This window comes from Ceratotherium simum, chromosome 28 (assembly GCF_057802395.1).
Source record: "Ceratotherium simum simum isolate JZ-2026a chromosome 28, ASM5780239v1, whole genome shotgun sequence".
In the NCBI taxonomy this organism is placed as follows: domain Eukaryota; kingdom Metazoa; phylum Chordata; class Mammalia; order Perissodactyla; family Rhinocerotidae; genus Ceratotherium; species Ceratotherium simum.
The window spans coordinates 14,873,420-14,886,761 of NC_141927.1; the positions used below are offsets into that span (position 1 = coordinate 14,873,420).

Genomic DNA, 13,342 nt, shown 5'->3' on the forward strand with positions numbered 1-13,342 from the left:
GCGCAGCGCCCCGACTCGGCAGGGAGGCTCCGGTGCCTCCACGCCCCAGGCCCGCGCGCGGCGGGCGGCGACGACGGCCGCGGGGGGGTGGCCCGGTCGCTTCTCGGGGTCGGGCTGGAGTTCCCCGGCGGGCCACTGGGGCAGGCGTGTCGCGGCGCTCTCGGACTGCGGGACCCGCCTTCGCTTTCCGCCGCGAGGCCCGCGGCCTCTGGGCGGAGGTCACGGAGGGCCAGGCGCCCTGCAGAGGCCCCGGGGGCGACGCCGCCCGGGACACGCTTTTAAGCGCTTTCGGTGCTTTTCACACTTTCCCACCGCCAGAACAGCCGTGGGGTTCCGAAGGGGCTCAGGGTGCGGCGTGGGGTAGCCTTTGTGGCCTCGCTGTTTGCTGGGGCTTTTTCCTCCGAGGAGAGCTTCCCCCACCCCTTTCCTCTCCAAAGTCTTGTGGTTTCCCTAGAAGACGGAAAGAGGTCGAGAAGGTGCTGGAGACTTCTCTTTAGCTATCCTTCCCGACCCGAAACTCTAATAACTCGAGGCGTTTGGCCGCAGGGAGATATGTGGGGTCAGGGGGAGGGAGCGAGCGGTGCATTCCTTCGCCCGCCTCCCTCCCACCTGGTCCTTGGGCTCCCCTCCCCCGCCCTGGCTCGGGCCGGACGCCCGGGCGCGCGCAGCCGCCCCGGGAGCGGCAGGGTTAAGCCCTGGAATGTGGCGGCGAGGAATGTGCATGCAGATGAGCCCGGCGAGGGGAGGGGCGGCGGGGCGGGCCCGGGGCGGGGCGCATGCTAATCGCATGCAAATGAGGAGGCCCGTGGCCGCCGCGGCCGCCGCTCCGCCGCGTTTCCCGTATCCGAGCCCAGACGGCGGCGGCTCGGGCAGCCTGGGCGCCGCGACCCTCGGCGGCCACAGGGGGCCGGGGAGGAGGAGGAAGAGGCGGAGGCAGCGGCGGCGGCCGCGAGGAGGAGGAGGAGGCTTCGCTCGCTCGCTCCGACGCAGACATGGTGGACTGATCCCCGGCGGGGCCGAGAGCAGGGTTTCCGGAGGCGCCCCCCGCGCGCGGCCCCGCCGCGCCCCGCGCCCCGCAGCCCCTCGCCGGCGCCCGCGTCGGGTGCGGCGGCCGGGCCGTGCAGTCGCGTTTCCGCCGCGTCCCGCGCCCGGTCCCTATGGAGGCGCCGCTCGCCGGCGAGGCCGCCGACCATGCCTAGGAGGGCCGGGAGCGGGCAGCTACCGCTACCCCGGGGCTGGGAGGAGGCCAGGGACTACGACGGCAAGGTCTTCTACATCGACCACAACACCAGGAGGACCAGCTGGATCGACCCCCGGGACAGGTGGGCGGCCGGGCCGCGGGTGGGCGCGGGGACCCGCCTCGGAAGCGCGGCGGCGGCTGTTGTCCGGGAGACCCGGCCGAGCGGCGGCGCCCGCGGCGCGGGGGGCGTGGGGCGTCGCCGGCGCGGGGTGCGGGAGGGGTCCCGGGAAGGAGGCGCGGGACGGTCCGCGCGAGCCGGGGCTGCGTCAGCCGGCGGGGCGCCCGGGAGGGGGCCGGGTGGGGCCGCCCCTTCCAGGGCCCCTTTGGCCACCCCCTTCCCGGTGCCCCCCCAGCCCCGGACCTTTAGACACTCCGGCCCCCGAGGGGAGGTGGGATTGGCGCCCTGGGCTGGCCCTGCATGTCCAGTTAACGGACCCAGAGGGGCCACCTGAGCCCTGTTCCGAGGTCGCCTCCGCCTAAAGTTGGCCACATTGAGGCTGGAGGGCACATTTGGCCTGGGAGGCGAGACGGGCTCGGGGCCTCCCGGAGGAGGCCTGAGTGTAAGGTGGGGACCCAGCCGTCCAGGCCACCTGTGGCATCTCTCTGGCCATCTTTGGCTCCCCTCCTTGACTGCAAGTTTTTGACGAGAGGCACCGCCGGTCAGGCCGGAGGTCCTGGGTGTGGAGGGGGGGGGTCCCTTCCTCGTTTGGCCCTGGTGGTGGCTGTAATTGGCTTTGCCTCTCAGATTTTAGAAACGCTTGTTAGGGATTTTACTGCCTAGTGTCAGTCTTCACCTGGAAACTTGAACTGAGTAACAGATCATGAAAAGGCAGATTCTGTTTTGGAGTAAGAAGTGGTGAAATGAACATTGAAACTGAACCTTGGTTGTTGAGGAGCTCTGACTTGAGCTTAGCATGATTTCTTGTAGTTTTCAGCACACACTTTTTATTCCCGCGCGGAGGTGAAGAGGAGAAGCGTAACAAAATCATCGTTCAAGAAGTTCGGGAGCTGAAGTTGAGCCGAATGTTCTCAAATGCTGTTCCTCTATCCCATCTCTCTCGTTACCCTTCAAAGGAAACTCTCCTATACAGTATTTAGAAATATTGTAAGAATAATGGGAGATATTCCTAATTGTAAATGTGTAAGTTGTCCATTTAGGAGGTGTTCCTAGCTAGTTGTAAATTTAAATAAAATATCATTAGGGATAATTCCAACATTTGGACTTTTATCATTTCTGAAACTTCTTCCCAGCTTTTTATGGAATCTAGCCTTAGGGTTTTATAACCTTTTTAGATGCTTTTCCTATTACACATTCCTCTTTTCTCAATTTGAAGCTGAAAGAGTGTCATACTTGATATTCTCAGTTACTTTTATCCTAAGTTTTGGAAAGCTATTAAAGAGCAATTATAAGAAAGTCATGAATGACATTATAAATTTATGGGACAATCCTTATTAAATTATCCATGAAGGTATCGGTTTAGGTTTCCTTCCTGAAAAGAGAAAAAGCACCTGTGCCGAGGTTCCGTCGTGCCACAGCCTGGCTGCCTGTTGCTGGCCTGATGAAAGTTATGACAAACATCACACCTTCACAGTCTCTCCAGACGTATTAGTTGTTGTCATAAACTTCACGCTCCAAGCCAGTTATTGCACTTTGAAACTACTTAACAGATAGTAAATGTCAGTGAGGATGGTGTGCACCCAACAGTGGCTTTTAAGGCACCTGTATAAATATTTGACTTTTATAGTTGTGGGGTAATCTTTCTGCTTTCTGATCCTTGGAGTTTCTGGTTATTGAAATTGCAATGAATTCCTGAAGTATTTAGGCATTTTAGGTTCTCTTTGGCTTCAGTTTACATGTTTTATTATATTGTCTCATTTGTGTTTATCAGCAAGGATTGCAAGAATATGTAATGCCTGGGTAAAGCAAATAGAAAGTGAAATAAAACTATATGGCTTGGCTTATCCATATCACTACTTCTTAAACAAGTTAAGCATGTCTTTTTATTTTAAACTGTTAGTGGATTAACAGTTATTATGAACTCTGTTTTCAGGAAACTGGGTAACCAATTCATTTGATGTGGACAAACAGTGTTGACTAAGATGATTTGTTATTATTACGTTTTTCCTGAAGCTGATGGATCTTTAAGTATTTATAAATTTGACTGGTTATAAGACTCAGTAGTAGAGTTTTAGACTCAGTATTAGAGTTTTAAAAGATATCCTGTGAGATCAGAGTCAACATTGACATATTTAGTTTAAATTTGAGTGTGATTTTTTAGAGCAAGGAAGCGTCTCTATGTCTTCCTAAATAGTATAAGAGATGGTGGGAGAGGATATTTGGAGTAACTATTAACTCCTGTCAGTTTTGTTACACACTCACCAAACATATGGAAAGAGAGATGTTCCACAGGCCAATTGGAGTGTGCCCATTCTTCTACAGGATCAAATTACAATCCTGAAAGAAAAGGGACTTCAGACTGCAGGTCTGCAGTGCTTTTGAACTTTTAAAGCCAGTGAATTAAAATGGTCATGATGATTTTACCCAGTCATATTTATGTTAAGAAGAAGAATTTTGTTTTAGATCGTCTATCAGAATTTGTGTGGGGTTGCTGATTGTGTAGGTAATTTTATGCGGATTTAGTGGGAGAAGAGTAGGGGATTTCACAAGAAGATAGTTTCATTCAATCAGTAGTGATTTTAGAATACTGAAGTGTTGTTTTAAAATACTCTTCAGCTTTTGGCGGTAGATGACATAATGCCGACTTTGCTGGGACGTGATCAGAGCTTTTATTGCTCCGCCACTTATTACCTGAGTAAGCTTAGATGAGTCTCTGAATCCCTCTCAACCTCCATTTTTCAACTCTATAATGAAGATAATACTGCCTACCTCACGGGGATGTTTGGGGGCCCGTAATTAGGGCCAAATAGTAGTGGTTGTAGCATTGTCATGCCACTGTAGGAAACAGTTGACTGTTTTACGCCTGAAAACAGTCGCTATATAGCGTATACTAGTATATACGAAATACTCGGTGTTTACTGTGTGACAGCCCCTTTGCTAAGCTCTTGAACTGTGATCTCATTTATTCTCCCATTAGTTCTGTGAGGCAGGTGCTGTTATTATCTTCCAGTTACAGATGAGGAAACTGAGTCACAGAGATTGCCGTTGCTGTTGAATGTGGAGCCAGGATTTGAAGCTACGTAGTCCAATTCCAGAGCCGGTATCCTTGATCACTCCTCTAGACTGCCGGACACTGGACGTGTTCAGGGGTCTTTGGGTGGAGTAGAACCTCTGCCCAGTGTTGATTTTTCAGGCTGACTGACCAGTCTTAATTGATCTTCAGAGGTTCCTGTCAACTTTGTATGATTCTGTGATCCCTGAGTTAGCCACACGTAGGGTCTGGTTCATTAATGCCTTGGGAGAGTGGGTTGGGGACCCATTGCAACACAGTGTAGATCCAGGGAGAGCTTGGACGTTCAGTGTACTCTTGGGCACATTACAAGTTCTGTTTGGGGGAAGAGTTAAGGGCTCTGTCTCATCCCTGCATAGATTATAATTTTACTATGCCAGTCTTGACTCTGCTGTCTTCCTCTCCCCTCACTAATCCTGTGAATTCTGTCCGTCTGTGATTCCTTGCCTTCCCTCCATCCTCGCCCTATGGGCCTATCCCCCAGGAGTGTGATTCTGCAGGTCTACTCCTTCATTCACCTCTATTTTGCTCACTATGGACACCCTTTGACCACACCAGTTGGTGTTTATGGTGGGCCATAGATCATGGGCAAATGGTCGGGTGCTTTAAAAAAAAAAACAAACCATATTCAACACAGGAGAAAAAGATGGGATGGATTTGTTGCCTCTTGGAGGAGTAGCGGGCTAAGGTGAGCAGGCCTCAGAGACAGGGTGAGTGGTTTTATGAACTCACAGTAGAATTCTGCTCATTTTCTGTCCTTGGATTGGATGTCATCCAGAGATACAATAACTTTGTCTAGTTGAACTTGGAAGATGTACCACCACACAAAGCGACTTGATGTTAAAACTGGCTGATAGACCATCATCTTTGGTTTATGGCTGGGGTCAGATGTTGAGCAACCTGTACTTTCTAATTAAGGAAAGAAATCCTGGGGGTGGGGAGGGTGACAGTGGGAGGAAGAGGATGTCAGCTGGGCATCATTGATGATAAAGTTAACTTTTGGCTCTCTACGCCTAGTTCCTGGCACGTGTTTAGGATCTGAGGAACTGTATTGTCATTATTTCAAAGTCAATGCAAGGAATTTTGCTAAACCTACTCTAGAGTGTTAAACTCCTTAAGAGACCTGATTGCTAATTACTGCTTTCTGTATCCTCTGTATATGGTGGATGTTAAATGAATGTTGGTTGGGTCAATTAATGAAGGAAGTTGTTAAATTAATGAAAGAATACTAGTTGAGCTACTCTCTTATTTCCAGTTTCTTATTGTTGGGCTTTCAAAAAATATACCCATAACCACCAACAACCAGGGACAATTGATTTTCCAGTTAGATTAAAAATAATGAGAGAACTAAGCTGCTACATTTTGACTAATAGTATAAATATGTGAATTACTTATAAGAGCAAAGAAAACAAAATCAGCCTTGATAGTCTTAATCACAGCTGCCGTTGTCACAGATCGCTGGAAATCCTTCCTATCCAGCAGGCTCCGAGTCTGGGTGCCAAGTGGTTACTGTGAATTATTTGAGTGATTACGGTATTTGGAGTATGGAGAGGTTGTTAAAAGAAGGTTTTTAAAAAAATCACTCAGGGAAGCACTAATTTAAACTAAACTATGCTGTCTTCCAAAAATTCCCAAAGAAATATTTCTTGTTTTCAACACAGTTTGCTATAATGCTTGCTGGAGTGAGCCGTAGTTGCTTAGTATACGACTGAGATTTCTTCAGTGACTTTAATAATAGTCCATAGTTTGTAGTTTAGTTTTGTTGGAAGACTCAGGACAATAATTGCTTTTTCAAGAAAGACTTATTTATAAGTAAGTAATTTTTGTTTTGGTAAGGAAGATTGGCCTTGAGCTAACATCTGTTGCCAGTCCTCCTCTACTTTATATATGGGACACTGCCGCAGCATAGCTTGATGAGCCACCCGTGTGTAGGTCCACGCCTGGGATCTGAATCTATGAATCCCAAAATAATAAATAACTTTTTTAAAGCTGCAAATCACTAAGTTGTGAACTACATAGCCATTGTGATGTGTGTGGCCTTCAGGTAAGCCAGTGTTTATTTATTTATTTATTTTAAAGATTTTATTTATTTATTTTTTCCCCCCAAAGCCCCAGTAGATAGTTGTATGTCATAGCTGCACATCCTTCTAGTTGCTGTATGTGGGACGCGGCCTCAGCATGGCCGGAGAAGCGGTGCGTCGGTGCGCGCCCGGGATCCGAACCCGGGCTGCCAGCAGCGGAGCGCCCGCACTTAACCGCTAAGCCACGGGGCTGGCCCTAAGCCAGTGTTTAAATCTCACGTGGGGAAGCTCTGGTGCACCAGGAAAGGTGCACTGCCTGCCTGTGGGGCTGGGAGATGTTGCCTTGGAAATGGTACTTGCTTACTTTTTTTGAGTAAATGTCTGTAGGAAGATGATGGCACCATTGTAGAAGGGCGTGGCCAGCTTCATTTTGCTGATGTGGGAGTTATTGAATTGGTAGGAAACAGCGTTAGCCCTAACTTAGTGTAAATTCCTTGAGATAGGGCCTGAGTCTGTGTATGCTCTGGTCCTATGAACTTGACTGAGGTTGGTTGAAACGATTTCTTGTTAGAATTTTGGACTAATTTCTTCATCCGTTTCTGAAGCTCCTGCTATTGGAGAAATTACCACAGAAGTATATAGTATGGGAAAGGGATTTTTAAAGGCACAGTGTGTGTGTAACTTGTGGGTTACAACAAATAATTTACCAAATATATAGGTTCAGAATGTTTTCAATGTCTTCAGTGGTTTTTTTCCTAATTATTTTCTTTGTTTTTATTGAGATAAAAAAAATCACATAACATAAAATTTACCATTTTAACCATTTTAAAGTTTACAATTCAGTGGTTTTTAGTATATTCACAATGTTGTGCAACTATGACCATTATGTAATTCCTGAACATTTTTATTGCCCCAAAAAGAAACCCCGTACCCATTGACAGCTCCTTCTCCATTCTTTCTCCACCCTACTGCCTTTGGCAACCACTAATCTACTTTCTTTCTCTATGGTTTTGCCTATTCTGGACATTTTATGTAAATGGAATCGTACAATATGTGTCTTTTTGTGTCTGGCTTCTTTCACTTAGCATAATGTTTTCAAGGTTCATGCATGTTGTAGCATCTATCAGTACTTCATTTCTTTTTATGACTCTGAATAATATTCCATTGTATGAATATTCCACAGTTTGTTTATCCGTTCATCAGCTGATGGGCATTTGGGTTGTTTCCACTTTTTGGCTATTATGAATAATGCTGCTACGAACACTCATGTTTAATTTTTGTGTGAATATGTGTTTTCATTTCTCCTGGATATATACCTAGAAGTAGAATTGCTAGGTCATACAGTAATTCTATGTTTAACTTTTTGAGGAACTGCCAAACTATTTTTTGCCACAGCTGCACCATTTTACATTCCTACCAGCAGTGTGTCTGAGGGTTCCAGTTTCTCCGCATCCTCATCAACACTTGTTATTTTCTCTTTTTTTTTTAAGCGTGTCTAGCGGGCACGAGGTGGTGTCTCGCTGTAGTTGTGATTGCTTGCCCTCCGCAGAGGGTGTGGACAGCCTTGATTTGACCCACGCTTGCCCCATTATTCTTGCCTTCAGCCCTTACCACTCTCCCCTCCTGTTTTGTGTCCTCTCATTTCTTACTTGACCAAGAAAATGTCAGGGAAGAGAAATTAGTTCTTGTTAGTCTCACGTCGCTCTTCCATTTCTCCTATGTCTGAGTGCTTTGAATTACTTTAGCACTGAAGCTGTAGATACAAATCAATCAACAGTGTTTACTGTGTCAGCCTGCTAGGGTGCCCTGGACTCCGGGAGATGTGAAGACGGGTGAGATTCGGTCCCAGTTCAGGTTGCTTGCAGTCTAGTTTGCGTAATCACCATCTGAAAAGTGAAAGAAATGTGGACTCTAAAAAACAAAACCAGACAGATACAGAGAACAGACTGATGGTTGCCAGAGAGGGAGCTTGGGGGATGGGCAAAATGGGGAAGGGGATCAAGAAGTACAAACTTGCAGTCATAAAATAAGTAACTCATGGGAATGTAATGTACAGCACGGAATATAGACAATAATATTGTTTTAATTTTGAATGGTGACAGATGGTTACTAGACTTATTGTGGTGATCATTTCGTAATGTATACAAATATCAAATTGCCATCTTGTACACCTAAAACTAATATAATATTGTATGTCAGTTATATGTCAATAATAAAAAAAAGAAAAAGTGAAAAAATATTTGAGTGTTGTCCATTACATTTTTCATTATTGCTTTAATTCAGCCTAATGGTTACCTTCCTCCTTCCTGATAGGCAGGGGAAGAAGACTTAAGAGAAATTAGACGTAGAATGTACTTGCAAAGTACATATTAATTTTTGTCTTCATCCCTAATATGATATATTTTGTGAGGCATAGATGTGAATCACATAGATAATAAATTGTATGTGTATGTGTACAGTCAGCTTATTCAAAATTATTTGGCATTTAAAATCTTTAGCTAGTTATATATGGTCAGAAGTAAATTCATTTTTATTAATTATTATTATTTTTTTTGGTGAGGAAGATTGGTCATGAGCTAACATCCATTGCCAATCTTCCACTTTTTGGTGAGGAAGATTGGCCCTAAGCTAACATCTGTGCCAGTCTTCCTCTATTTTGTGTGTGGGACGCCGCCATAGCATGGCTTGATGAGCAGTGGGTAGGTCCACGCTCGGGATCCAAACCTGTGAACCCCGGACTGCCAAAGTGGAGCATGTGAACTTAACCACTACGCCACCAGGCCGGCCCCTATTAATTATTTTTTAAAAAAACAGTTGGAGCAAACCTGACAAATGTTGCCTCAGCAGTTGATCAAGATAAATATCAAGCCACCCCTGATGGCCTAGTGGTTAAAGTTTGGCATGCTCTGCTTTGGCGGCCCAGGTTCTGTTCCCGGGCACAGAGCCACACCACCTGTCTGTCAGTAGCCACGCTGTGGTGGCGGCTCACATAGAAGAACTAGAAGGACCTACAACTAGAATATACAACTGTGTACTGGGGCTTTGGGGAGGGAGAAAAAGAAGATAAATATCAACAATAAGTCATGTTGATGAACCCTTGATGTGATGTGACAACAATGACACTTTTTCTTTGTGGTCTTTCTCCCCCCAAAAATCATAACCCCAGTCAGTTGTGAGAAAAACACCCACAAAATCTCAATAGAGGGACATTCTACCTCTATCTGACCAGTACTCCTTAAAACTTTCATCATCATCAGAAACAAGGAAAGTCTGAGAAACTGTCACAGCCAAGAGGAGCCTGAGGAGACTTGATGAGTAAATGTTCTGTGGTGCCCTGGATAGGATCCTGGGACAGAAGAAGGACATTAGGTAAAAGCTAAGGAAACCTGGAAAAAGTATGGATTTTAGTTAATAATGTGTCAATATTGGTTCCTTAATTTTAATAAATGTAGCATTCTGGGGCTGGCCGGGTGGCATAGCTGTTAAGTTCGCCGGCTCTGCTTCGGCGGCCCAGGTTTCGCCAGTTCAAATCCCAGGCGCAGACCCACTGGCCGCTCATCGAGCCATGCTGAGGCAGCGTCCCACATAGAAGAGCTACAACTCTACAACTGTGATGCACAGCTATGTACTGGGGCTTTGGGGAGAAAAAAGAAAAAGAGGAAGATTGGCAACAGATGTTAGCACAGGGCCAACCTTCCTCAAAAAAAATAAATAAATAAAATAAATGTACCATTCTAATAGAAGAAACTAAGTGTAGGATATATGGAAACTCTCTGTACTAACTGCATTTTGTCTGTAAATCTAAAACTGTTCTATAAAAATAGTTTATTTTTAAAAAATTACAAAAAAAGACACAACAGTTGGAAGTGTTTTTCTTTAGTCAGAGTGTGGCCATACTCTATAATTATGGGTTTTTTGGTATACTTGAAAAGCAAGAGTGGGCAAACTATGGCCCAAGGGTCCAGTACCCACCCGCAGCCTTCATTTTGTATGGCCCTCCAGCGAGGAATGGGTTTTACATCATTAAAGGATTGTAAACAAACAAAACCAAAGAAGAGTATGTGACAGAGATCGTATGTGGCCCACAAACCCTAAAATATTTGCTCTCTGGCCCTTTGCAGAAAATGTTTGCCAACCTCTGATATAAAGTGAAATGATGAAGTCTTTAAAATATTTTGTAAACATTGAAAAGAAATATAAAAAATCTTATGTGATAAAATAGTATGTTTATCAGTGATCATTGATCATTCATTTATTTCGCAAATAACGTGGAGTCTGGACATGGTGTAATACAAAAATGAATCAGGCATGGATGCTGAATTTGAGGAGCTGCCCTGATTTGAGAATCACTTTTCTTCTAATGAAATGCATCATGTTACTTAAAGTTTTCCAAACCCGTTCTTCTCTGAAGTAGCTGGAATTGTACACAGGGACATGAGAAAAACAGACAAAAATGAACTTTTGGAGGTCCCATAGCTTTTTGTTTACAGTTTGCTGTTGGGAGTATAAATATTACAGCAATCTGTTTTAAAAGTTTCCCGTGATATGTTGCTAGTATTTTTAAAATCACAGAGTTGGTTGTGATGATCAAGAAGAAAATAGTTCCATGTAGTATCTTGACTTGACACAGCTGGTGCCTGTCACAGTTAAGGGTATTCCAAAGATGTGTGAAGGGCTAAAATTGTTTTGCTCTGTGAATAATTTTTCTGATACTGTTAGTCTTGCCATCGGTAAAGAAACCTTGGTTCTGAGAAGACAGTAGTGAGTAGCACTGAAGGTAGAGCCAGCTGGGAAGTGGGCAGTAGTGGAGTAACAGGGTTAAGCTCTGGGACTGGCTTTCACTCCTGTGACATAGGAGGAGTTACAGTGGTCCCTCCCGAGAGAGAATTGGAACAGAGATGTACATTTAATGTACTTTGGTCTCACTGGGGGTGGAGGTAGAAAATTTAATTTTAAAGAAATGTAGACATTATTTTGATTAAGGTAGTGACTTTTAAGTCATTAAATACGTGTCTCTGGTTTTTCTGTACAAGTGAGCGTGTCAGGATTTGGCAGGCAGCAAGTCTCCCTTGGTGTGACTGTTGCTGCTACTACACGTGCTGTGTTTTGTCTAGTGCGCCCTGGGTTGTGGTGGTCACCAGCTCTGCATATGAGTGCTGACAACGGTAGCAAACATCGACTTATAGAGATTTGTCCTACAAACTCCTGATTAAAATTCTGACCTAGTGATAGACCGCAGAAAGTGTGTTGTTGTACTTTACTGACATTGTTCCATTTTATAGGAAGGAAATTTTAAGTGGCACTGATTTTCAGTAAAGTGTAAAGTATGGTAGACCATGTTTACTGCAAAAGATTTGAAGAGCACGCAGTTTCATTTAGTGCAAAACTTTACTCTGTGGTTTTCCTTAGTGTGATGGTTTTTAATACAGATAGATTAAAATGCCAATCTTTTTCTTTTGAAATTGTGACAGCGAATGGATGTGTGGAATCCATGTTTTACCTGGTGTCCCTGGGTTATCAGTATTGTCAGCTTGTAGGTCTAGGTTTGTTCGTTTTTGGCTAGTCAGTAATTCTGTCCACACTGTGTGTTCTGTCTTTCCCTTTCTGCTGATTATTGGGTGTTTGAACTTGTTAGAAACAGATCATTTACTTTCTCTCCTCATTGCCTCCCTTCCCCCTTTTCTGCCAAGTGACACACTAGTGACATTTCTCAGAGGACAGTATGACTATAAACCAGTATTTGACTTGGCGGAATGTATAACATAGCATTAATGCCCTGGTTTGCTATTGCAGATCTGGAGACACAAAGCTAACTTGGTCGTCTGACGCCCCTTTCAGTCTCTTTCCCCCGAAAGGTATGCCTGTAGAGTGTGTAGATGCGTTCTTGAGAGGTTTCCTAACGTCTCCTGTGTGAGGAACATCTGTTTGTCTGCATCACTAACGTTCTTATCAAACTGATTTCAGGTCAGCTGAAGATGGAGACCTGCTTTCATGAGCACAGTTCCTCTGTGCCCTCTGCTTAGACCGCCCGTCCCCCCGGGGCACTTAAGAACGTGCAGAGCCCTGTACCCATATAAATGAAACGTAGGTATTTGAAGGACCCTTGCCTTCTTCCAGCAGCCTCCATAATCTGTCCCCAGTCCGCTTTTACTGACTTGACTCCGTAGTCATTCGCTCACTCATTTATTCATTCAACCATTCGTCACAAATTTATTGAAAACACCGTACGCCAAACACAGATATCTTGGGGACGTAGCATTGAATGTAGTAGGCAAAGTCCCTACGTTCATGGATTTTATATTCTAGTTTGGGGAGGCAAATTATAAAGGCAGTTGTGAACGTGTTCTGGTAGAAATAAACTAGGTGAAGTGATATGGGTGTCAATGGGAGCTCCTTTGGGTGGGATGGTCAGGAAAGGCCTTTCTGAGGAGCTGACATTTAGCTGAGACATGAGGATAAGAGAGAGCCACCCACGTGAAGACCTGGGAGAAGAGTAGTCCAGCAGAGGAAAAGGCTAGGCGGAAGTCTCGTGCTGCACTGTCCAGTGTGTTAGCTTCAGGGCTGTGTGGCTATTTAAATTAATCAAAATTAAATAAAGTTAAAAATTTAGTTCCTTGGTCTCACTAGCCACATGTGCAGATATAGCACATTTCTGTCAGTGCAGAAAGTTCTATTGGACTGCACTGTCCTGAAGTGCTAGGGAGGTTGGTGTGTGCAAGGAACTGAAAGGCAGCCAGCGTGGCTGCAGTGCTGAGACAGAGGGAGGAGGGTCTTATGAGATGAGGCAGAGAGGTAAAAAGAAGTTTGATCATGTGTGCCTTGTAGACTATCAGCATTTTCAGGGCCTTTGGGAGCCATTGAAGTGTTTTAAGTTGAATGGAGGAATGGAGGGG

At 45.3% G+C, this 13,342-nt stretch overlaps 1 protein-coding gene across 1 annotated transcript in view; it reads left to right on the forward strand.

Annotated features, from left to right (window-relative positions):
* Positions 1-868: 868 nt before the first annotated feature.
* The window catches only part of WWC2 (WW and C2 domain containing 2), a 204,608-nt gene continuing 192,134 nt past the window's right edge, over positions 869-13,342 (forward strand). Inside the window, exon 1 of the mRNA XM_087418330.1 lies at positions 869-1,322. Within this exon, the coding sequence (XP_087274456.1) occupies positions 1,192-1,322 (131 nt within the window). The 5' untranslated portion in view covers positions 869-1,191. The remainder of the gene's footprint in view (positions 1,323-13,342) is intronic.